Source organism: Macaca thibetana, chromosome 2 (genome assembly GCF_024542745.1).
Source record: "Macaca thibetana thibetana isolate TM-01 chromosome 2, ASM2454274v1, whole genome shotgun sequence".
NCBI lineage: Eukaryota > Metazoa > Chordata > Mammalia > Primates > Cercopithecidae > Macaca > Macaca thibetana.
Genome location: NC_065579.1, coordinates 150,434,644 through 150,460,532, shown reverse-complemented (window position 1 = coordinate 150,460,532; position 25,889 = coordinate 150,434,644). Strand labels below are relative to the sequence as shown.

Here is a 25,889-nt window from a genome sequence, read left to right as displayed (position 1 = left end):
AAGTATAATGTAGGCTGTGTCATAATTTATCTTATTAGTTCCTTATTGTGGGACATTTAGGTTTTTTCTTTCCTTTTTATTTTTTTCTATTATAGAATACACTGCAATGTGTGTATAAGTACAGATATTTCAGTAGGTGAGAATCTTAGAAGAATTGCTAGGTTGAAGGCTATATACTTTAGAATTGTTGATTGTACTGCCAAATTGACTTGGAAGAATATTATATCAATTTAGTCTCCTACTAGGTTGGTTGTTTTGTTGTGTGTGTGTGTATGTGTGTGTGTGTGTGTGTGTTTTGCTGGGGGCAATCTTATAGGTAAAATGTGGCATGCTGTTATTGCTTATTTGCATTTCCTTCATCATTAGTAATGGTCAACCTCTTTTTACTTTTTATCAATCATTTATATTTCCTCATCTGTGGGTTGCCTGTTCGTAATCTTTACTTATTTTTATACCAGGTTGTTAACTTTTTCTTAATGGTTTCTAGGAACTTTTTGTAAATTAGAGATATTAACCCTTTGTATAATTTATTGTTGCAACCATGGCAAATATTTACCTCCTGCATTATCTTTTAATGTTCATGTTTTTGCAATTTTATCTACTATTTTATTCTGTGAGGACTTAAAATATATGAAAATATAATGTACTCACAGTGTTCAAAAATTAGTACAAAATAAATAGGTCTTTATGTTACCCATAGACCTGTCTACCAAGCCACTTTTTCCATAGGTAACCATCAGTATTAGTTTACTGGGAACCCTCCCAGTATTTCTTTTTATAAATATAAGCAAATCAGAATCCATACTTATGTTATCCCTTTCTGATCAAAAGCAGGTGAATACTAACTATCCTGCTCTATGCTTTGCATTTTTTTTTTTTTTTTTTTTGAGACGGAGTCTCGCTCTGTCGCCCAGGCTGGAGTGCAGTGGCCGGATCTCAGCTCACTGCAAGCTCCGCCTCCCGGGTTCGGGCCATTCTCCTGTCTCAGCCTCCTGAGTAGCTGGGACTACAGGCGCCCGCCACCTCGCCCGGCTAGTTTTTTTTTGTATTTTTTAGTAGAGACGGGGTTTCACCGTGTTAGCCAGGATGGTCTTGATCTCCTGACCTAGTGATCCGCCCGTCTCGGCCTCCCAAAGTGCTGGGATTACAGGCTTGAGCCACCGCGCCCGACCTATGCTTTGCATTTGTAACCCAACAGTATGTCTTGAACATCTTTTCATATCAATTCACAGAAAGCCTCATCATTCTTTATTCATAGCTGCATAGTGTTTCTTTGTGAAGGTATACTGTCATTCAGTGGGCATCAGACTTTTTTTGCTTCTGTATGCTCTAAAAGAATATTGAAAACTTTATGCCCCTTCACACATTTAAGTGGATACCTAAACATTTTTTTTTTACCATGAGTTTAAAGGTTGCAAATAATACATTTTCTAGCATGTTGCATATTATAATAGGCTTTAAACACATTTTCTTCAAAATCTTGGAGCTATGGATTTATATGAAACGGGAAAGGCAAATCTGATTGTCAAAGCAAGTAGCCAAATTAGACATACTTACTTCCTGTCAGAGAAAGTCTAATTTCACTTTTTATAATTCAAACAAGCATGTTAATTAGACACCCTCTGTGACAACCCCATCTTCAGAATTCTAAGAAGAGTAGAGAGCAAGCTATTAACAAATAGATGTGGTCCTGAGACTAACCATGCTTTTTGCCTTCTAGATGAAAGAAGGCACAATTGTTTTCAACATCTCCTTGGTGATCTCATTGAATCATGGGGCTTTACTTTGCTCTGCATGCACCAGTGGCTCTGTTTCGTTACCTATTACACTGTAACAAACCACCCCAAATCTTAGCCACTTAGAGCATCATTTTATCATTCTCATAATTGTGGGGCTTACCAGGCAGTTCTTCTGCTCCATGTGGTATCTGTTGGGGTGCTGGGTTAGCTGGCAGCTCCAGGGTGGGCTTCCTCTGGTGGCTGGGAGGGGGCTGGGACTAGCTGAGGGTCTCAACCAGCATCTGTAGTTCTCTTCCACATGGCCTTTCCATGTGGCTTAGCCTTCTCACAACAAAGCAGCTAGACGCCAAGAACAGTTGTATCTATTATTGACTCCATTATTTTAAAATGTCTTTTAAAGAGTTAGGTGATACAGTCCAAGGGTCAAAATTTAAAATGTGTAAGATGATTTACAGTAAAAGGTTATCCTTCTAACTACTATTCTTCAGCCTCCTGTTCTCCTTTGGTGATTTGTATATCCTTCAAAAAATTTTTAAAAATGTGTATATAAGCCAATATACTGAGTTTTGTGTCTTGCTTAGGAAAACTATCCCACCCTAAGACTATAAAAATTTTTCTTCTTGAAGTTTTATAGTTTTTTTTTTTTTCCATGAATATCTTTAGGCTTTATTGAGTGCATGACGTGAGGCCAGGATTGATGGACTTTTCGGGATGCCAAATAATTGCTGTTCACTATGCTGATGGTCCATCGGGAACTTTGTATTGTTTCTCTTCTCCCCAGTGCTGAGGGTCATCCACGTGTGTCACAAGGTATAGTCAAAATAGTTTCATAATTGAATCTCCAGTGGACTTTCCAACCTGTGTCAGAAAGAGGAGATCAGATGAGTTGGGGCAGCTGGACATTTTCATTTCCCTAGTGAGGGAAGGAGAGTGTCACAGGAATTAGAGGAAATGTAAGCTCTAAGAATCTGCCCCCTCCTGAAGGGCAGGTAGAGAAGCCTGGGAAACTTGGAGCAGTGACTTGACTCTTAACTCTGGTCCCATGAATTGAGAATTTCAGCGTGACCTGAGCTTGTTTTTGTTGCAGGAGAATGCACTAACCTTTATGAAGTATCCACTATGTATTAAGTGTAGTGCTTTGGATTTTATATGCTGTTTTGTCTTTTCCTCATGAAAAGTTCAAGTTTTATGGGATTAGTCTTATCTTCATTCAAAAGATGAAGAAACTGAGATGTGGGAAGTTATTCCAAAGCCTCAGCCCTTTCCCAGTACCTCAAAGGCTTGCAAATTAATGGTACAGAAGGTATAAAAAGGTTTATAGAATTTACGAGACTCAATTATTTTTAAGAACCATAAGCAGAGTTCATTTGTTGAAAAGTAAGGTGATCTTTGCAAATAGTTTTATTTTTTCTTTTTGAAAATAAGAACCAAGGAAGAGAGAATTCACATTGGCTAGTGTGCAAGTAATTTCATTATCCAGCTCAATGTGTATGTATGTAGGGAGCCAGGGCATTCAGGTGAGTCAGATATTCTGATTTAACAGTGGGTGGCCCTGTGTAACACACACAGATTATATACTTTCCATAAACAGACAAAAATACTCAAGGGACTATAGCAAAAAAGGGACTAAGTAGAAAAAAAAAGTTGAGCTCTAGATATGTGCTAACCAAAATTTAGCATTTATTTGACAATACAGTGGATTCCTTTTGATATGGTTGAACTTCACATTCATTATTATCAGTCCCAGTCCTCATGGTATGGTGCCTGATTTTACTGGGCAGACCTGCTTGAGGGGGGCTATCTGGAAAAGTTCCTGGAGGGGATGGAGAAGGGCATGGGATGGAGAGAGCAGGTAGAGGTTCACAGGAGGGCTCCGCCTGGCCTAAGGAGTGAGGCTTCAGCTGTGGTGACTGGCAACTTAGCTTCCTGATTCTCTGATGGTGACCTCAGGGACTGAGAGATGTGAGGAACATTTAAGAGAAGCCAGACCTCCTGAGGGGTGAACGGCCTCCTGTCAGCCATGAAGTAACACTACCTCCTTTGATGGGCAGAGAAATGACTCTTGGTGGAAATGAGATGGAGGAACTGTGTGACTGGCTGCAAGGGAAACAGAGGAGGTAATAGTGAACTCTGGATTGCAGAGGCTCATGGATCAGTTCTGAGAGGGTCTCTCCAAATATTTACCAGCTTTTTTTTTTTTTTTCCCTCAAGAACTCCTTTGCAATGTAGGTGCCTTGGGGAAGGCAGCCAACCAGGTGTTCATGCTGAGTAGGAAATGGGAGGTCAGGGCAGTGAGGGAGGATGGAAGGAGCACCAACTTCCGTGATTGACTTCATTGGGATGGCCTCACAGGGACATGCCTGTGAAGACCTAGGGAAGGGAGTCATGGACTCTGCTCCCTGACTGCAGATATCCACCCCCACCACTGCTTACCTAAGGCCTGCACTCCTCTATGCCTTCCTTTGACGTAGGCTTTATCTTTTGCCAAAATAGGAATATTTCCTGAGGGCCTAAATATTAAGCTGTCATCATAAATACCTTGGATGGGATGAAGTTGTCATGGTACTTTTCACAGGACTTAATGGAGAGGGCATGGGGCCCAGGATAGATAAGCTTCGTAAGGTCATGAAGGAGGAGAGGGGACTGGCTCTTGGGTGGGCATTGGGGGGTATTGGGGTGGCATGCTGTGTTAGAGATTCAGTGCAACCTGGGGGTTCTACTGACTGCTGGGGGAACTAGAACCCTCAGAGAAGCAGTAAGGAGGGGTCAGGTTTTCACCACTTAACAAGGTGGTTTAGAGCCCAGGGCAGTGAAAGGTTGTCTTCCATGAGCTGGCCATGCCTCAGCCAAGGCAGAGTTAAAGATCCTCAGCAGAGGTCGGAGGTGAGCCAGGTGAAAGCTACACAAAAGCCGAGGCAAGGCAGAATAATTAGCTTCTGCCTTTCCCTCCTGCTGCCTGGCCTGATATTTGAGGTGACATTTAAAGCCGTTGTACAGATGTGCAGTGGAACTGTGGCAGAACGAAGGCTTTCTGGAGCCTGTGGAGAGGCAAGGCTGATTTCTCAGCCTCCTGGCTGGCAGCTTCTCACCCCTCCATGTGGGGCCCTCTACTAGGCCTTGAAAGGAGAGAGGCCCCTCTGCCTTCCAGGTGAGCATACTCTAATGGGGGACTCAGACTCTCCCTCCCTACTGGACTCTCAGGGTGTTGGGGGAGGTGGGGTACACACTAGAATTCAAGATAGTGACACGAAGCCAGTGCTGAGGGTAGGAGAGGAGAGCAGGGACTGAAGTGGATGGATCACCATCGCAGAACTCTCTGGGGAGCTTGTTAAAAATGCAGGCCTCTGGGAATGAGGCCTCGTTATCTGCATGGATAACCAATCCTCTAAGGTGATTCTGCTGCCCATTAAACTTTGAGAACCTCTGAGATACAGAATGTGTGAGGTTAGCTGGAAAGGGCCTCTTGGGAGGGGTGGACTTGAATTTCAGTGTCTAGGTAATACTGGCTGTAGATACTGTCCTCAGGTGTGGACCTAAGAAGCCCGTTCACCTAGGGACACTAAACTCATGGGAGAGACTGGCAGGGGTCCAAGCCACCCTTGAAATGGCATCCGTGAGAATGTGTTGCCCCGGGCTCCACTCCACCACTTGGGCGCTAATCGCCAAGGGGGCAGAAGTGGTGTGGGAGGTGGCTGAGGATGCTGTCTACTGGAGTGTTTGATTCATGTTACAACTGAAGCACAGCTTGCAGGGCAAAATGGTAGCTGGGTGGAGCCTGCTTCCTGGGGCAGATCAGTATGTCTGTGGATGGTCTTCACTTTGGTTTGCAGATACCAGCAACTATGCTACCTCCTGTGTTGCCTTCACTTGCCAGATAGGTCCATGTGTCTGAGGAGTTGGGTCAGTGCTGCTGAGGGAACAGTGGCCATTGTTGTCCCAGGAGATGAGTGGGAAAGATTTGAGATGTGGCTGGATCTCTCCTCCCTCCGTACTGCTTGCCTTCTGCTCCATACACTTGTGCTGGCTTTATCTGATTGGGAACACAGTGTTTTCAAGTTGGGGTGGGTGAAGAGAGGGAGAAAGAACAGTGCCAAGGAAAGAAGAAGGAACATCGAAGAGAAAGGAACACATCCATGTTGTGATATCAAATAACTGCTGAACCTCCGGATGGGCATCGGCCCTCTGGAGTGGATGGGCTGTTGCTGGCCTGGTGACACTGCCTGACCCTGGAAAACATGTCTCTATAGCCAGCTGGGTGGGCTGGAGGAAACATGCCAAAGGGAATAGCTGTGCTTGCTTTGACCATGAGGAAAGAAGGAGCCACTGTGGAAGCATTGTATAAGACAAAACAAAAACAACAACAAAAACCTACTAATAAGGCTGTGTCCTGGCCAATATCCTTTCTAATTGCACTGCAGTTAAATGGCAATGCCGACAGTCTCTTGGAACATTTTATTCAACTTCTGGAGGGGCTACATTTCAAGTAAGACTTAGGAGGCTCTGTGGGAGATGAAGAAATGAGCAGTGGTGGGCTGGGGAGCTCCAAGGAGCCCAGCTTGATGGGTTGAAGCCAATCTTGAGTAAAACTCCGGGCTGAATGGGTTCACCCTGGGGCTGACCCGATGGGCATTGCTTATGTTCTTAGGTCTGTTTGCGGGGGAAGTGCTTGCACCCATATTATTCTTGACAGTCTTTATTCCCTTTTCCTCTGCAAATGAGACTGTGTGGACTGTTTTGCCCTTGATTACTGGAGGGAGGGGAACAGGGCCAGCTTCTTTCTCCAGCCCCAAGAATGAGACTTGTAGCACTAGCACCGTTAGGGCACTCTCTGGGACTTTCAGCCTCATAGTCAGATGCTCTTCCCCTGCCCCTCTCTGTCTAGGTCTCCTGCCACGATGGGAGCCTCCCGTTTCAGATTTCTCCCAAGTTGTGTTAGAAAAAGTCTTTTTGGCATTCTTATTTGGAGATGCACTCTCTCTGCAGTTATAAGTCAAGGGCCAAAGAAAAAGATAAAAAGCCCTTAGTTAATAAGTGGCCACATTTGGACCCTCCACTCAATCTGTGCCCATGGCATGTCAGCGCCGCCCTGGAGGGGCCTCCCTCAGGGTTCCTGTTAGGAAACAGCCATGTTTCCCCAGGTCCTCCCCTACTGGAGGGCTGCCATATCTTAGTGAAACATGTCACAATTTCCCAGGAATCTCTTAGCGCCCCTGAAACTCTCAGGAAGGAGACAGATGGGCACCTACGAGTTACCTGACCTTAAACAAGTTATTTAATCTTGTGGAACATGGGTTTTCTCTTCTGTATACTGGAGAAAGTGATTCCCATCCTACAGACCTTGCAGGGCAAGCGGGAGATGACAGTTATGAAAGTACTTTGTGAACGAAAAAGTACTGGCCACACGTGAGCGATGAATTCTTGTTATTTGTGAAGGGCAGAACACCAGGTTACTTCTTTCTGGAGGGAGGAGGAGGGGTTTGCATTCTTGTGTTAACTACACACTGGAGTCTTGTCCATTTAGGGTAATAAGAAAATAATGCTAACAGAGCCTGAGAGGTAGCTTCTTGGGTGGTGGTATCTCTGCCGAGACCCAATGCTGCCCTTTAAGAAGAAACCACAAGGCATCTGGGGGGCAGGGGCAGGCGGTGGAGGTTGTGGCTCTGCTAGCTTTCTCCCTCTCCCTCCTGGCTTCTACCCCCTGGACGTGTGTCCTCCCAGGTCTGAGTTCTTCAGAAATCGACAGCCTGTCTCATCTTGGAGGTATAAGTTCCAAGGAAGAGCTGGTGCCGAGGGAGACATGCCTGCCAGTTGCCTGATGGAGACCAGGAGGCCTGGAGACCACCATTTCTGCTAGGACAGTGAGAAGGCATTGCTGGCATGGCCTAAGCTGCACAGAGCTGTGATGAATGTGCAGATGGCTGTTGGGTAGTTTTTAGGCTTGGAGAACAAGGTCTTCCTAGACCTGGGGACTCCTCAGGTTTCATTTCAGTGAGCAGCACTCCCAGTCACCTGGGTCACAGGCTGGCCCACTGTAAGACGGGCTGTGTGTGGGGCAAGGACTGGGCACCCCGTCATGCCCCAAAGGCCTTAGACAATGCCCAGGGGCTGAGGTCTCTGCAGCTTACTCTTCTCCTTGCCTTGAAAACAACATTGTATTGGGGACTCAGATGCCCTTGCACGTTCATTTGTCCAGTTAGTAATTACTTGAGTAATTGCGAAGTTCAGTGTTCTTTGAGGGACACAAAGATGATTAAAAAGCAGATCCTACCTTCATGGAGTTTACGGGTAAGTAAGGAAGAAGAGTCATATACAAAGGAGAAGGTGGAATGAAAAAAATAAAATATAAAGGAAGGAAGATCAGGGAAGTCTGCCTGGATTCTGTGGCATTTGAGTTATTTGTTGGAAAAATTAGGAGCATTTGGCCATGATGAGGTAGGAAAGTGGGGAGAGCATGCTACTGGCAGGAAGGGCAGGAGCAAAGGCCTGGGATAGAAAACCGTGGGATGTATGAACGTGTGGGGAATTGAGAGTCTGGCAAGAGGGAGAGGGGTTGAGAGGTAAGGGAGAACCTCGTATCTACCAGTATCTACCAGGTGCGACACCAGAAACATATTCTTTTGCTTTGAGGCTCACAAATACTGTTCTCTCTGGTTTACAGAGGAGGAAGCTGAGGCACAGGGAGCTGAATAACTTCATCGAGGCCAGGCAAGTATTAAGTGGCAACCAGGATTTGGACCCATGACTGTCTCTACTATAGAGCCCATGCTTCAGAGCCCATGCTGTCTCTACTATAACAAAGGTTCCATGAAGGGACGTAGGAAAAAAGGATCTGTGGCCTTTTACTAGTCATGCAGGTCCTGCAGTCTTGGGCAAGGAGAGCCGGTGGTCCCGGCAGTGAGGCAGTGAGGCAGTGAGGCAGTGAGGCAGTGAGGCAGTAAGGCTCCCGGGCTCCTGGACTGGCCTCAAAGTCCAAAATGGCTGAGTTTCTGGCTTCCCATCCCACATTCTACTGGAGGAGCCACTGGCCTCTGGTGTGGGAGGCATGGAAGCCAGGATGGCAGGAGATGCTGGAAAAAAAATTTAACACATGGACTTGACTGTGGAGTTTCATTCTCAAGACCACTGCAAACCTCGCGTCTTTGCGAAAGCCCTTCCTGACTCCCTCCCACGCATCTCCGACCTCCCCTTGGGTCCAGGCAGGCTCGGTCTGCACACGGCGTTGTTCTGCACTTGTTCCTTTGTTGCTGTGAAACCGGCTCCCGGCACAGTCAGCCTCTGTGTGGGAGGACTGGTGGCTGTCTTTGCAGGCAGGCATTTGCTTAGAGCAGGCTGTGTGCGAGCCCAGCGTCAAGTGATTCCGGCCTCCTCGAGTCAGCGGTGGTGGGATGAGGCTCTGCCGAGGGGACTGGCTGTGAAGGATGAGTTCAGGGTGGGATGACGGACCGCTTCTGGGACCAGTGGTATCTCTGGTATCTCCGCTTGCTCCGGCTGCTGGATCGAGGTATCCTGAGTGTGTGTATGGTTGTGTGAGAGACTGAGAGAGATAAATACACATAGAGACATAAAGAGACATGCAGAAAGACACAGCAGAGAGGGGAGGGGGGTCAAGAAGAGAGAGAAGGAATGAAACAGAGGCAAGTAGCAAACCCATGGAAAGTAAAGAAAGGCTGTTTTTCTGGGGACATGTATGACCCAGCTGGGAATCAGGAGCACAGGGTCATTTGGGGAGCATCTGTGTAACAGGATCTCATTTCTTGCTGGGTTTTTCATCAAGCTCAGTACTCTAGTCAAATACAAGTTAAGCCCTGTCTTGCAGGGCTCTTGACAGAACTCTCTGAGAAGCAGTGCAGAAGGAGAATGATTCCTGCAGCAAGAAGCTGGGGGCAAACAGACTCAGGCTCAAATCTCAGCTCTGCCACTGACCTTAGCCTGATTTATGTGACTTTTCTGAGCTTGTTTACCCATCTATGAAATGGGCACGGTAAGACCTATGTGCTGGGGTTGCTCTGGAGCTATTGTTTAATTCATAGATGTAAAATATATAACATCATATCTGGTGCACACAGTAGGTGCTTAGTAAATGCTGAGTTCCTGCCTGTGCACTTCTTAGCTTCACGGAACTATTAGTACCTATCCTGAGGATAGTTCCCTTTTTTGATTATCTATAGACAGAGCCGGCACAGAATTTGCAGGTAGTGGAAAGAAAAGAGAAAATCAGTTTTATTTCTCAGGTTAATCTGACCTTAATACATTTTATCATCAAATATTAATGCAATTAAAGTGTCCTGATAATGTGACACAAATCCAGATGTTCTTTTGAAAGGAAAAGCCACTGTGAACTTGTTTGGTAATTGATTTTTTAAAATGTTGAATATTATTTTTAAAAGCTTTGGCTTCTTTAAGAGGTTTTGTCAAGAACGAGATCAAACTCTTGTTGGGAAAGATGGCCCTGGGGAAGCCTTGCTATACAGCCCAAGGTGTATTCATCTGTATGAGGAATAGTCTTAGTGTGCCAGGAGATCAATACCAGATGGAAGCAGAGAGCTGCACAGAGCAGGTGAACCAGGACCCTTATCAGGGGAGAAAACAAAGATGGAGGAAACCAAACCAGCACACACTAAAAGCAGTTTCTCACTAGCACCGAGAAACAGGCCAGTGGGAGCCCAGACTTGAGATGAGAGCGTTAAGAAGGGAACCAGAACTTCCTACTGATGAAGATTATAGACTGGGAGAAGGGAGAAGAGACCACTAGGTGTGAATCCTCCTTATCTGTGTGACCTCAGGCAAGTTGCTTAACCTCTCTGTATCTTCTTCCCTTCATTCGTGAAAAGGAGTGATGATGATAATGGTAGTACCAACTCAGAGGGTTGCTGCAGGGGCTGAGTGAGAAACTATAAGTGAAATACTTATCCCAGTGCATGGCACAAACAAAGTACTCTTTAAATGGTAGTTTTCATTACCAAGACAGTTAATTCTCACTCTCCAACAAACATCCTGGGAAAGACAGGAACAGGTGGTATATAATACCCGAGAACTAAGAAAAGTCCAATTAAGAATGGTGAGAGGCTTAGAGACAATTTATACTTACATGAATTAAAACAAGATTCACACTACCATATGATGTTAATTATAAGAAGAAACTAGATGTTAATGTATAAGCTATAATACTACCAATTTATTTTTATCTTTTAGAAATGCTTGAATCCATGAGTCACAAACTTAGGTTCAAGTTCTGGCTCCATTGCCTTCTAAGTGCCCTTGAATAAAAGGCTAAGGGTAAGGACTTAAAAAATAAAGGGCATTGTTTTCTAGAGCTATACTTAACCAAATTCTCAGTTTGTTAATCTTAAAAATTGGAATACTAATAATAATGCCTACATCATAGAATTTGGGGGAAAGTTATTGTGTTAGTGCATATATAGTGTCAGGCATTTTGGAAATGTCAGGTTAATGAATTTATGGGTTGATAGATTAACCTGTCCCCTTGGATAGCAAAAGCTGGTTGCAAGAATTATGTGGTCTTCCATGCATGTTTGATCACCACATATAACTGTAATTTGAAAGTTTATGTGTCTTTCTATCTATAGGGTTTTCCTTAATGTGAGGTTTTAGACCAGTAGCTCTTGACTGTGTAGGGTGTTTGATTTCCAGGTGTTTGGAGATTGGGTGTTGATTATGTTTCCCAGTTCTGGTTAATCAGTATTGAAGTATTATACATGTGTGCATACCCACATCCATATTCAAAAAGAATTTTCAGTTATAGCACCTTTCCTCTTGTAATGAATGTTACCTAACATTGCATAGAAAATGGCATGCTTTTAAGTGGCATGTTAGGCTGAGCTAGATCATGAAAGATGCTCAATAAATATTTGTTGAAGGAATGAATGAATAAATGAATGAAAGATGAACCTGCCTTTCTGGGCGGTGAACAGAATTCCCTTAGATTTGATCTTTCTTAAGTATAACAGAATTTAGCTCCTTTGATTTGTTTGAAGATTTTATATCATGTTGCCCTCATCATTGTCGTGCCTTATGTCATCTTGAAAGTAACAGGCCTCAAGAAAGTAAGGAGGGGATAGGAAATGAGAAGTGGGAACTGATGAGTTTATCCCAGGAAATTGAAATAATCGATGAGCTGTATGCTGGCCTGAGTCACTCACTTGGCTGTGACTGGAGGATAAGTGAATCTGTGATTTGACACACCTAGGAAAAGGGAGGAAACATTAGAACACATCTTGGAGCTGAAATAAACTTTACAAAGAAATAACAGCGTAGGCTTGATGATTGCAGACTAATCTTTTGTCTCCCCCATCATTGTTCAGCTAAGGGTAAGGATTTAAAAAATAAAGGATATTGTTTTCTAGGGCTATACTTAACTACATGCAAGAATTTATTTGACAGTGTACTACCAGCTTGTTCAGACATTATTTTGATGATTTATTCTCCTTAATAATAGATGCTGTTTTTACGGTGTTTGTTACTGGGCGTTTGTCAATTCTGCTGATTGTATTCTGTGCTTATAGACGTTGACTAAGGAGATGGTTGCTATGGTGGGGACTGTCTATCAAAACAAAAGAGCTCATAGAGATAAGAAGCATGAGTTGTATATAAAAGAAGTCACATTGCTTTTCGTTGTTGAGTTTTGGTGTATTCATGGGGACCTGACAAGTAAGGTAGGGGTTTAGGTTCCTTTGTTTACATGTAATATTTTTTTGGTAATGAAAGGGGAAGAATGAAAGACTGCTGCTCTTTATTCGTAGAGCATCAGGCAGTTTCCCAGCATGTGGGAATGTCCACCACTGGTAGTACATGAGATGATTTTAGGTGATTTACAGATGTTTCTTGAGCTTATCTTGCTGGCCACTGCCTGGCACAGTCCAGAAGACAATCTGTTTTCCCTGATGCCTGCTTCTGCTGGGCTGTCCACTGCTGCCCCACCCATTCACTGTGGGCCCTCCTTAAGCCCACCCATTCCTCAGCTTTTCCTTCATTCCTACCTCTAGTCTCCCTCTTCTCCTTCCAGCATCCCTGCCTGGGCCTCACACTTTGCCCTGCCTTAGTTTCTTGGCCCCAGTAGTCTCCAGCCTCCCTGGCCCTCATGCTTATTCTCTGTCCCTTGTGTTCTTTCAAGGCACAGCTTTATGCTACCTGCTACAAGTATCCCCATTCCCTGGCATTTCTCTATTATTCTCTCATTGCCCAGCTTCCATCCCTTCTTATGTCTGTGCTGGGTCAACTTCACCCCATAGATCCTGTGTCTCCAATCCTGGACCTGCCCCTACCTGTCTTCCTTGCCTCTAACCCTGAGTGCCTTTTCTTTTCAGCCATGATCTTCTTTTTTCTTTTTCTCCTACCTTTTTATGCCACCTTGCAGTCCACTAATTCCTTTTATAAAGATATATAAGTAAAAAAGAGTCAACTTAAAACAATATCAAGGAAACAACAGTGTAGGAGGTATGTGGATATGGTTAAAATACTGACAGAAGTACAAAAATTACTGATGTTTGTCATTATGTCAACATCTCAACATCTCACATGTTGAACTTAAGGATATGCTGAATTAGACTGCTAATTTCTTCTTGATGCTTTTAAAAATTGATACATAATAATCGTACATATTTATGGGTACAAGTGATATTTTGTTACATGTATACAATGTGTAATGATCAAATCAGGGTATTTAGGCTATTCATCACATCAAACGTTTCTTATTTATGTTAGGAACATTTCAAATATTCTCTTCTAGCTATTATGAACTATACAATATAGTGTTAATGATCGTCACCCTGTGCTATCAGACCCTAGAACTTACCTTCTGTCTATATGTTTGTAACCATTCACCAACCTATCATTGTACTGTTTACGCCTTAAGATGAACTTTTTTAGCTTCCACATATGAGTGAGAACATGTAATATTTGTCTTTCTGTACCTGGCTTATTTCGCTTAACATAATGACCTTCAGTTTCATCTATGTTGCTGCAAATGACAGGATTTCCTTTTTATAGCTGAGTAGTATTTCATTGTGTATATATAACCATTTTCTTTATATATTCACCCATTGATGGACACTTAGATTGATTCCATATCCTGGCTATTGTGAATAGTGCTGCAGTAAACATGAGGGTACAGGTATCCCTTGACATACTGATTGATCTCTTTTCCTTTGGATAAATACCCAGTAGTGGGATTGCTGGATTGTATATAGTTCTATTTTTAGGTTTTATGAGAAACCTCCATACTGTTTTCCATAACATTTCCCACCAGCAGTGTATGAGTTCCCTTTTCTCCACATCCTCGCCAGCATCTTTTATTTTTTGTCTTTTTGATAATAACAATTGTAATTGGGGTAAGATGATATCTCATTGTGGTTTTGATAGCATTTCCCTGATGATTAATGATTTTGAGCATTTAAAAAATATGCCTGTTGGCCATTTGTGTGTATTCTTTTGAGAATAGCATATTTGGGCCAGGTGCGGTAGTTCACGCCTGTAATCCCAGCACTTTGGGAAGCCAAGGCACGCAGATCACCTGAGGTCAGGAGTTCAAGACCAGCCTGGCCAACATGGTGAAACCCATCTCTACTAAAAATACAAAAAATAGCCGGGCATGGCAGCGTGCACCTGTAATCCCAGCTTCTCAGGAGGCTGAGGCAGGAGAATTGCTTGAACTAGGGAGGCAGAGGTTGCAGTGAGCCGAGATTGTGCCATTGCACTGCAGCCTGGGTGGTATAATGAGTCTCAGTCTCAAAAAAAAAAAAAAAAAAAAAAAAAGTCTATTCAGATCATTTGCCCACTTTTTAATGGGATTATTTGGGTTGTTCTGTTTTGTTTGTTAGTTTGCTGTTATGTGAATTCCTTGTATATTCTGGATATCAGTCCCATGTTGGATTAACAATTTGCAAATATTTTCTTCCATTCTACAGGTTGTCTCTTCACTCTGTTGATTGTTTCCTTTGCTGTGCAGAAGGTTTTTATTTTCAACAAAGGTACCAAGAACATATATTGGGAAAAGGACATCCTTTTCAATAAATGGTGCTGGGAAAAGGACATCCTTTTCAATAAATGGTGCTGGGAGAATGGGATATCTATATTCAGAAGAATGAAATTAGACCCCTATCTCTCACCCTATACAAAAATCAGCACAAAATGGATTAAAGACTTATGTGTAAGACCAGAAACTATAAAATTACTAGAAGAAAACATAGGGAAACCCTTCAGGATATTAGTCTAGGCAAATATTTTATGGCTAAGACCTCAAAAGCACAACAAACAAAAACAAAAATAGACAAATGAGATTATCTTCTTGGTACTGTCCACATTCCTATAGCTACCAGAAAGTGTTTTGGATTCTGGACCAGAAACCAACTGTTTCTCATCTCTCGATGTATGCTAGAATCATCTGGGAGCTCTTAGAAAGCGTAATGTCCAGTTCCTCCCTTTCAACACCCCCACTTCCACCTCCAGCCAATTAAATTGGAATAGCTGGAAAGGGGGCTATACACTGGCATTTTTAAAGACCTCTGTAGGTGATTCTAATGGCAGCCAGAGTTGAGAACTGCTTGTTGTCATCCTTTAATGTGGATGTCAGAGAGTAAGGGCAAAAGGAACTCTGTTGCAAAATAACAAAATGAATGAAAAACAAGTCACTACATGGGAATAGTAAACATAGGAGTAAACATAGGACTATGCTAAGGAACAAATTGTGTAAGAACGCAATCTTTTGGATACAACTCATGCAACTTTCTTTACAAACTTAACCATTTTTTCTATGACTTCCTAGATAAACCTTGACTTTCCTTCATATTCCCAGAAAAGCAATTTATCTGTGTCCCAGGAGGTTGTTTGGCCCCAGCTTGCTTTGGGTTTATTGCTCTCAGTTCAGCCTGCTGAGGGGTTTGGAGGTAGGGATGGTGGTCTGTCACTGTAGATGTCAAAAACCTTTCCTTCCTTAGTTTGTATAACTCATACTAGGAAGGCGTTAGGTGGGCATTATCCATATTCTGCTAGAATTAGAGAAAGAAAAATCATTTTCTCTCTTCAGGATAAATGGGAGGTAAGGAGAATAACTGTTTTCAAGCCTTCATGGTGTTGGGCTTTACTTTGACCAGGAATCTACTTGGGTTTGTCACTAAAGTTCACCTCTCCCTGACTGGCCATTCTTTGTTGTCTCAACTTTCAGATCTCCCAAACATTCCAAGTCAAGGATTGATTCTGCTCAGGTGCAAGAAGTTAAAAGGCAGCTGGACCTCGTGGTCTTGGTTGTCAGGGCACCCTGATCTTTGTGCTTTCCCTTTCCTTGGTCTCATCCTCATCATGCCTGCAGCCTTCTTCTGGCTCCTTGTGTTCTAGCACTGACAGATACCGTGTCTTTGACTTGCTCTATCATTGGCTTGCTTGCTGCTTATCTATCTGTACAGCTCTGGCCCCTAACCAGGTCAGACTCGGTATCTGTGCTTAGGCCATCTGCTTGTAACTGGTCCCTAGCCTGCCCCGGACTCTGGATACCCATTGTGGTCTGGCTTGCCCTGTTCTTGTTAACTATTGCATATGTATGCCCAGCATGATGTATGGGTTCTTTGCGCCAACCTTTATGACTTGTTCCTTCTCTCTTACATTCAGCGGGAAAAAGAAGAAAAAAGCACACAACATGTATATGAAAAGCACATTGGGTGATTCTGCTGTGCTAGGGTTTTTCTAATTGAAGGAGTTTAAGTTGTAATCACCTTCTCATTTGAGCCGAATATTCAGGTAATACATAAAGAAGTTACTTTAAATTAGCTTTTATAGTCATCTATATATATACCTATTAGAGTTATTTAATTGGCTTTTGCCACAAGATCACTTTACTAAAGGGACCAGGCCTCTTGTCTAATAAAGAGTTTGAACACACACCCACTTGAAACACCATCACAGAACAATTCCCTGTTGTTCTATATCAGAGCCTCACCAGCAACCTTCATATTTTCTTGTGCTTTCTCTTGAAATGCCCCAAACCTCCTCTTCTTATAGTTAATCCACATTCTTTTCCCTCCAAACCTCTTAGCCCTGATGTCCTCTAGAGAAAGGTCCCCTGACTATACCTGGTTCCATTCAGAGACTCACGGGCACTAGGTGCATGGCTAGTGTTCTGTAATTCACAATGCGCTCCTGTGGGCAGTAATAATACACACCTCAGGAGGTTGTTGTGAGCCTTGAAGGAGCTAATATGTGTGACATGTGTTTGGTACCAATAAGTACTAAGTAAGTATGTGCTTGCTGTCCGAATTTCTGCAGCTTTAGGAATCTTAGTTTCTTGTCGGGGATCATTTCCCTCCATTAAGAGTGGAGTTTCCCTGAGGGCAAGCCCTTGTCCTCACTATCCTTTATATTTTCACCTAGATACCTAATTCAAAGTTATATCTTAATAGGAAGCCTAATTAATAACTTTGGCTAACAGAGTATCTGAACTCTCCAAGGAACAATTGATTATCACAGCATTGTTAAGGAGGAAAAAGAGAAATGTAATTATTTGATAATTCCAAATATCTTACCCCTTTGTTTCTCATTATGCCCGTCTGAGATAGGTCATATCACTTCCCGTTTCACAGATAGGAAACAGGCTCGTAGAGATTAAGCGCTTGGTTAAGGTCAGAGAGCTGCTGAGGGAAAAGTCAAGATCCAGGACCCTGGACTCCTGTCTAGGATGGGTTGCCCCCTCTACCTGCTGCCATACAGATGGGAAGAGCTCCATCTGTCTGTCTCTCCAGCATGCATGTTAAACTGGGAGTCCAGCCACCTTCCCTGTCAGCAGGTAGTAGAGCATATCATTGGGATGTCTTGTCTGTGATGTGAACTACCCAGGCAAGATGTATCTAGGCCAAGTCCTGGGGGAAGGACACTGATAGCTGCTTTGTGAGGTCCCGGTGTGGTGTTTCCATCCAGTGGGGTGGAGATTACCGTGATGTGAGAACAGCAAAGCAGCACTTGCCCAGATATGGCATGTCCTCCCAGGGCCTGTTCTGTGGTGGCATACTCAGTGGTTGCTGAGAACCAAGGGGCAGTGGGATAGCTGTGTCCCTGGATATTCAGAAGGCTAGTTGGATCCCCAGCATGAGTGATAGGTTTGCTCTTCACCTTGTGGACAGAAGTGGCTTATTATCAAAGAAAACACCAAAGCAGTTAGTATTGTTGTTATTAGTAGCAGTAGTAATAGACTCTACTAAGGGTCCAGGTAGAGCAGGGAGTGATTAGGGTTAGGTGTAAGCTCACTACCCTTAGGGAGCTTTTAATTCAAACTCCTGAAAGATCAAGAATCAACAGTAAGGCTGGGTGCAGTGACTCATACCTGTAATCCTAGCACTTTGGGAGGCCGAGGTGGACAGATTGCCCGAGCTCAGGAGTTGGAGACCAGGTTGGGCAACATGGTGAAACCCCATCTCTACTGAAATACAAAAAATTAGCCGGGTGTGATGGCACACAACTATAGTCCCAGCTACTCAGGAGGCTGAGACAGGAGAATTGCTTGAACCTGAGAGGTGGAGGTTGCAGTGAGCCGAGATCACGCTACTGCATTCCAGCCTGGGTGGCAGAGCGAGACTCCATCTCCCAGAAAAAAAAAAGAATAAACAGTAACATCTCTGCATCTCTGTTGGCCCTCTTTCAAGTGATGGATTACTTATAAGGGGGAGCTCTTCTAGCTCTAGTGTTTCATGGTTCCTTGTGGACAGCACCTACAAAATATTCACCTATTAATACCTATAATATATCTTTGTGATGCCACAGGTACTCTTTCATGTTATATTGCTAGATGAGTGCTATGAATTTACAAGAGAGAAATAATTGGGTCTGAATGAAGGAAGAAATACTCATTTATTCAACAAATGTCTTCTAAGGACCTACTATGTGCTTTGCTCTACCCAAGGCTCTGGGAATACAATGCTAAAGAAGACAGTGTTCTTGTCTTTGTGAAGTGTTACAGTTTGATGGGGGGAGTAGATAATAACAAATAACACAATAGGTAATACAATGACAGAATAAAAAGGAGAGAACAGGGTTAAGCTTTAGTAACCCTTAATTATGAGGATGGAAATCAGCAAATACAGGGTGTGCTTGGGGAATGAAGACTAAATCAGACTGCCTGGAGCATCTGTGTGATAAGAGTTAAGGTTGGAGGGACAGACTGGGGCTACCTTATGAAGATTCTTGCATTGGCATGTTGGGTTAAGAGCAAATGGTTCCAGAGTTGTAGCATTCAATTTAAAAAAGGTATTGAGCAGTACCAATGTACCAGACAGTAGACTAAATACTACTGGGTTCATATGGTTTAAGGAGAGACTCAGATGTGTAAAAAGGACCTTACAACAAAACTGGTAAGTGCAATTACCTAGGCTTGCATAGGATCACAGAGGACAGAACAACTAATTGCCTAGAGGCGTTGGAGAAGTAAGTCTTCTCGGAATATCTGATAGTTTAGCTTGGGGTGCAGGATTAATAGGAGTTTGTTTGGTGGAGAAGGTGGGGCCAAACATTCTAGTCAGTAAAGCATGGGCAGAAGCACAAAGTGGGTTGAAGGAGATGGATAGCTAAAGAAAAGGGGGCAGATCAGTGTATCAGGAAGGTAAGGCACACAAGAGGAAGCAAGGGTCATGGGGAACTTCTGAGCATGTCATATTCTTTAAAGATGAATCTGAATACATAAAGAGAACTGGAGAAAAAGAAAATGGATGTGAAGGAAGCATTGGCCTATGGAGAGGAAGGAAGAGAAGGACGTACAAGATAACGTCCGAGAGAGTAACAGGGATTTCTTACTCTTCATATTAAAAGGTCATTGAAGCTTTCATGCTTAGGTTTGACTTGAGTGGCAACCGTTACACTAAAAGTCTGAAAAGAGGAGTAGGACTTGGGATGTTGGTAAAGGGATTTAGAAAGTTTGAGTTTGAGTTTTAGATGATTACAAGATGCCTGATTCGTTCATGCATTAAAGTAGGTTTGTGTTTCTAGGGGGATGTTAGGGTAGGAGATGAATATTTTGAGTCATTTGCCAAAAAGTGATGGTGAAACTGGTATTAGCTCAAGGAAGACAGCATAGAGAAAAGTGAGAGTAGTGTAGACTGGTTTTCGAAAGTGTTGACATAGGGAGACAGGATAAGAGAGATACAAAGAGTATTCCTTAAGGGTAGGAGGAGAGCCAGGGTACAATAATTTCGTGGGAATAGAGGAGAAGGAGAGTTAGGGAGCTCCATGTGCAGGGAGAGGAGGCAATGTTGAGGGCTTTGGTGACAGAAGGCATTGGTGACTACTTACAGCATTGTTTCAGCACCTCAATGACAAGAAACCAGATTGCAGTGGGAGGAGGTGGTGAAGATGAGGCAGCAGCAAGCACATATTGTTTGTTTGAGAAATATGTCAGAAAATGCAAGGTAAAAATAGAATGGTGGTTGGTGGGACGTTAGGGTCAAGTGATGATTTTGTTAAAGGAGGAAGGCCTATGGGTTTGAGGCTGGGGGAAGGGACCAGTGATATAAGTTTAAAGATGAGGAACAGAAATGGATTTATTTATCCATTCAATAAATATTCATTGAGCACTGACAATATTCCAGGGACAGTGCTATTTGCTAGGGATACAACATGAATAAGGCATGAAATCTTCATGGAGTTTACATTCTAGTGAGTAAGGCAGACAGTACACAAGTCAAGCAACAGTTGAATTTGTAAGAACAGCTTGTGATAAGTGCTCTGCAGTGAAGCAGTGGCCTGGAGGAGGTAGGGATGGACTGAATAGAGAGTGCAGATGGAAGTGGTAGACTGGAGGAGGGGACACTTCCTCTGTTGTAAGGAAGGAAGAAGGAGTGCTTAGAAAATGATTTTTAAGTAGAAAAAATTAAAAATGAGGAAATGCAGTTCAGATGGTCCTGATATTCTTAAAAAAGAACAGGCAGTGTCATGAGCTCAGACTGGAGAGGTGGGATAGTTCAAGACCTCAGATAGGTGCTTACTGCTTCATTCAAACGTCCCATGACCCTGTGATGTTGTGGGAGGGTGTTATTCTCATTGTATACATGAGATAACTGAGGGGACTCAGAGAGGACCCATGACTGGAGAGTATAGGAGCAAGGGATAGGAGCCTCACCTTGATGCTCTTATTATCGGACTCACCTCCAAGAGCCAGCTCAGAGGGGCCTGTCAGTGCAATCAAGACATCCGTTCCTCCTTCTTTCTCCTATATAAAATCTTGTACTGGGCCTTGGAGGAGACTGTGGAGAGGAGATGCCACCTGCACATGGAAAATAAGAAAGATGAAGTTGGAAGAGATGAGATGAAGAAACTGAGGCTCAAAGAAATGATTTCACTCCCCAAAGTCACACAGTTGTCAGCTGAGCCTGGATGTGAAGCCAGAATGAAAAACTTCAAATTGAGGCCTCTTTGCATTATATTCCCCTATGGTTTCAACTCAACTCCACCCCTTTACTGTGCTCAGTAGCCTTGATGTAGTCATTATATATGGACAGACTGGAGAATTCATGTGTTTGAGGGTTATCTGGTTTGGGTTCAGCTTTTAACGACTCCAGGCAAAATTTCTAAGAAGCTCCAAAAGCAGGATTGTATTTCTTTATCCTTCCTTGTTATCATTATGAAAAATAAGCTGTCTGGGGTTACAAGTGGCACTTCTTGGTTCTCCTGGGCTATTGCAGAATTGTGCTCTAAAGAACCCAGAGGAGTATCTTCCTTATAAACCCAGGATAGGAGGAATAATTGGTATGGGGCTTTTAATCTACTTTCATGCTACATGAAATCTGTTAGATGGAATAATGAGCTCCATATTTTATGGACTATTTTAAGCTTGTCTCAAAATAAAATACAGGGCTAGGGGTGGAGGAAGGACGTTAAGTCTTAAAGACAAAATGCCATGGCTTACTCATCAGTGTTTTCCTTTTAATGATCCCAACCCCAGTACAAGTCCCTCAGTGATACTGTAATGGAAACCACATTTTTTTTTTTTCCTGTTGGAAGTTTCGGGATGAACACAGCCAAATGCTTCAAGACATAATTAAGACTACAATCTCCTATCCTCGGTAATATACAGACCTTTCACCCAGGGGGCTCAGCTAGAGACAATGTGGTTGGAAAGCAGTTGAAATTATAGATACTTTTTTTCCACCAATCTCTGGCCCCCCAGAGCTTCTTTTCTAGGCCTTGTCCTCCCTGTCCCCTTCCCCTTAACTGCTGCCTCATGCCTGGGAAGGAATAAACCAACACATAAATAAGTAAGAACCCTGGTATTGACTCTTTCCCTGCTGCAGGGAGAGAATCCCAGACAAATGCTGCTGTGTCTGGAGGAGGCTGGACTGTGCTGGCAGAGGCAGCACATACATAGCAGGAAGGGCAGCCAAGAGAGCTTGCCAACAGATGTGGGGTGCTGGGAGGGAGGAGGTGGACAGTATCATCATTAGGTATGGAAGGAGGTAGGGAATGTTCTGTACATTACAGGCTGGAAAATCCAGCTCATAGGAAGGTCTTGAGGGCTTAAGAGAGCAAGACAGCCCCTTCTGTGTTTGGACACAATGGGTCTCCTTTGCTTTGGCAAGCTTTCTGAACCTGCACAGATCAGAGTTAACAAGCTTGGCATGACCAATCTGATTATGTGTCTTCTCCGCCCCTCACTCTCTTAACCACATCTTGAACACCTGGAATATATAAGATAATGGAAGCCCATAGTACATATATGCATATACTCTCTGTTTGGCCAGTTACAGTACAGTCTTATCCTTGTAGGGAAGACTCCAGTTAGCACAGGGAACAAAGGAAGGGTTAGGATATTTGCCCCTTGCTACCTTGGTTCCATACTCTGCCCTGGGGGTAGTGATTCTGGGATAGCTGAGGATAAGACCCCACTGGGCACTCTGCTTGGCTACTTAGAGATCATATCACTGGTACATTTCTCTTCTCACTACTCCAACCACCAAAAGACAGATAGTCATGTTAATATCTCCTTCAGGAAAATGTATTAATTAATATATTCTTGACTCATTTAACTAGTGACTAGTTACACACCTTTCTGAGTCTCAGTTTCTTTATTCAGAGAATTAGGATAATATCTATCTGTGGTAGTCATTAGTACCATTCAGTAAGTACTTCTAGCTATCTACATTTTTGGGCATACAGTTAGATGGTACTTCTCTACATCCTTGGTCCTGTGACCTGCTTTGGCCAATGAAACGTGAGCAGAAGTCAGGTATTTCATTTCCAAGTGAAAGCTTTAAAAGCCAATATACTATTTACTTCCTTTCATTGTTTAATTTATTGTAGCTCTGTTGGGATAAATCCTTCATCAGCCTGGGACTGTGAGTGACTATGATGATCACAGCTCTCTGCTGAACTCAGTTGAATATGTAGTATAAGCAAATATTAATCTTATTTTCTGTGAAGTTACTAAGATTTGGGGGTGGTTTGTATCTGTAGCTTACCTAGCCTGCCTTGGCTGATAATACACTACCTTATAAGACTTTGCAGGGGATTACAAAAAATGTGTATGTACACATAGTCCACACTCAATAATTGGTGGCTATTTTATTCTCACCATGAATATAATTTGGAATGCTTTTGGCTGCAGGTAATTTGGCCCAAACTCAAAATGCATAAACAATAAATGCGTTTCTCCTCTTGCCTTCACTTCTCCTCTTCCTGCTTCTCTTAACAAGAAGTTTAGGATTTGGACAATTAAATTAGAGGCTCAGCATCATCACTAGCTTCTTTCTTATTTAGTCTGCCTAGGTTCATTAGATTTCTTAAATCTATAAAATGTTGTAGTTCATCAGTTTGGGAAGATTGTCAGTTATTATCTCTGTTCTTTCTCTTCTTTTCTTTTGAGATCCCAACGGATTGTATGTTGCAATTTCTCATTGTATAGCCTGTATTTCTTATTATTCTAGATATTTTTATCTCCCTTTGATGCATTCTAGATAATTTCCTCTGACATATCCTTCAGTTTATTCTCTTTTTAGCTGTGTCTAATCTGAAATTAAATGTGTTCACTGACTTCTTAATTTCAATTATTGTATTTTTAGTGCAAAATCCCTATTTAATTCTTTCCCAGATCACCTTTCTTTCAGTTTCCAATTTTATGAAAAATACTTTCAAGCTTATCTTTTGTTTCTTTGAGCATTGAGCATAGTAAGCATATTTGTTTTATAGTTTTTGTTTGATAATTCTACTCTCTAAAGTCTTTGTGGGTCAATTTTTTTTCCCCTGGCTTTACTGAGATAAAATGGACAAATAAAAATGGAATGTATTTACCATGTACCACATGATACTCTGATATATATGTCAAAGTATTATATATATGATATATCAAAGCATCATGTGGTACATGGTAAATATATTCCATTTTTATGTATGTATATATTTCATATACAGACACACACACACACACACACACACACACACACACACACACAGTGAAATAATTACCACAGATGTGGGTCTCTTTCTGTATTCTGCTGTTCCTGATGGTACTTCTTCATGGTATACTTTTTCCTTGTGTTTTTTATCTTTGTATCTTGATCGCTATTTTTGAAAAAGATTTTATGAAAATAATTTGAAGGCAAGAATGATAACATTCTTCTGCAATGATTTTTATTTTCTTTTGACAGCCCCTGGGATACTTCCAGTCCAGTTCTACCTTAACACAATGCTTCAGATTCCTTTGACCTAGGTTGCAGGCAACTGGGTTTCAGGTTTGCATTAAGAGCTAGTTTATTCTAGGCTACCTTTATCTTGAGGGTGAAGCTTCCCCTCTGAGAGGAAGCCTAGCTTAGAGTGGATGTTGTTTATCAAAGTTTTCTGGGGCAGAGGCCCTGGACGTTGCTTTCTTCTTTCCTACTCCTCCTGGTTGCCAAAAGCACAGCTTAGTTTTGCTACTAAACTAAATATTATTTCTTGCAGATTGGCAAATGCTCTCAAGGCAAAAGCTTTTTTTGTGTGTTTTGGGCCTTCCTCTTTAGATTTTCAACTTCTCCTAGGTTTCAGCCTAGAAATTCTTTATCTTGTTAGCTCTTTAATGCTTTTGAGAAAATAAAAACAAATATAAATGATTGTCCTCAGTGGGAAGGATGGTCCTGATCACCTAGCCTGCCACTGCAAGAAAAGATGATCTTAGAACCCCAATACCTTACATCTTTCCATTCTACCATCCTGATAGTCCCAAGATGGCTGCTGTAACTCCATACGTTACATGCACAACCGATAACAACTGAAAGAGCCTGTTTCTTCGTGCATGTATTTAAGAGCAAGAAAACCTTTCCCAGATGTCCTCCAGGAGATGTTTCCTCATGTCTCAAAGGCCATTATTTTACCACCAATTCCAAAACAAGTCACTGGAAGGGGATACAATTTCTGCGATTGGTGTAATGTAATTGGCATTTACCCTGTGGGACTGAAGTTGTCTTTGCGTCCCCTGAAGCACATGGATGCTTGATTTCTGAACAAAATGTGGGTCTGTAAGCAAGGAAGAAGGGGGTTAATGGCCGCTGGGTAGGCAACCAACTGTGTCTATCACAGTCTGTGCTCAGGATTAAAGATTAAGAAGCATAGTCATGGTTCTTGTTCTACTTTGAGACCTACGTGCTCTGAATGATGCAAGAAAATATACAGCCAAACCTAATACAGAAAGGATTCAGAAATGTAGGGGGCATGTTCATTGAAAACACACTTTGTAACTTAAAAACTGTAAAAAGTTGGGATAGTCTATGATCAAAATATAATAAATTTATTTAATCAAAAATATTAAAAAATATATAGCAGGAAGAATAGCTTTATTGGAAATGTATTCCCCAAACTTCATCATGTTACAAATTACTTCTATAAATGCATATTATACAAAATAGGAATAGATCTAATGCAGTCATGGTTCCACTGAATGAGCTGGGTCCTTCCAAGTGCTCCTAGTAGAGGTGGGCTGCAGTTTGCAGAAGAAAGAAAATATTAAGGCTTAAGAATCCTGGCTGAGCATGGTGGCACACACCTGTAATCTCAGCATCTTGGGAGGTGGAGGCTGGTGGATCATTTGAGGTCAGGAGTTTGAGACCAGACTGGCCAACATGGTGAAACCTTGTCTCTACTAAAAACACAAAAATTAGTAAGGTGCAGTGGTGCACACCTGTAGTCCCAGCTACT

At 42.5% G+C, this 25,889-nt stretch overlaps 1 protein-coding gene across 26 annotated transcripts in view; it reads left to right on the top strand.

The window, feature by feature from the left end:
* Window positions 1-25,889, top strand: part of KALRN (kalirin RhoGEF kinase) — a 708,666-nt gene that overhangs the window by 61,957 nt on the left and 620,820 nt on the right. For 4 of the 26 annotated variants that reach the window (XM_050781552.1, XM_050781550.1, XM_050781548.1 and 1 more), the window contains exon 1: window positions 955-9,240. The exons of 18 other annotated variants lie outside the window; for them this stretch is intronic. In XM_050781552.1, coding sequence (XP_050637509.1) covers window positions 9,174-9,240 — 67 coding nt within the window. In that variant the 5' untranslated portion in view covers window positions 955-9,173. Of the gene's footprint in view, window positions 1-953; window positions 9,241-25,889 lie in introns of those variants that run through there. 4 more of the 26 variants (XM_050781533.1, XM_050781531.1, XM_050781530.1 and 1 more) reach the window with 2 other exon arrangements.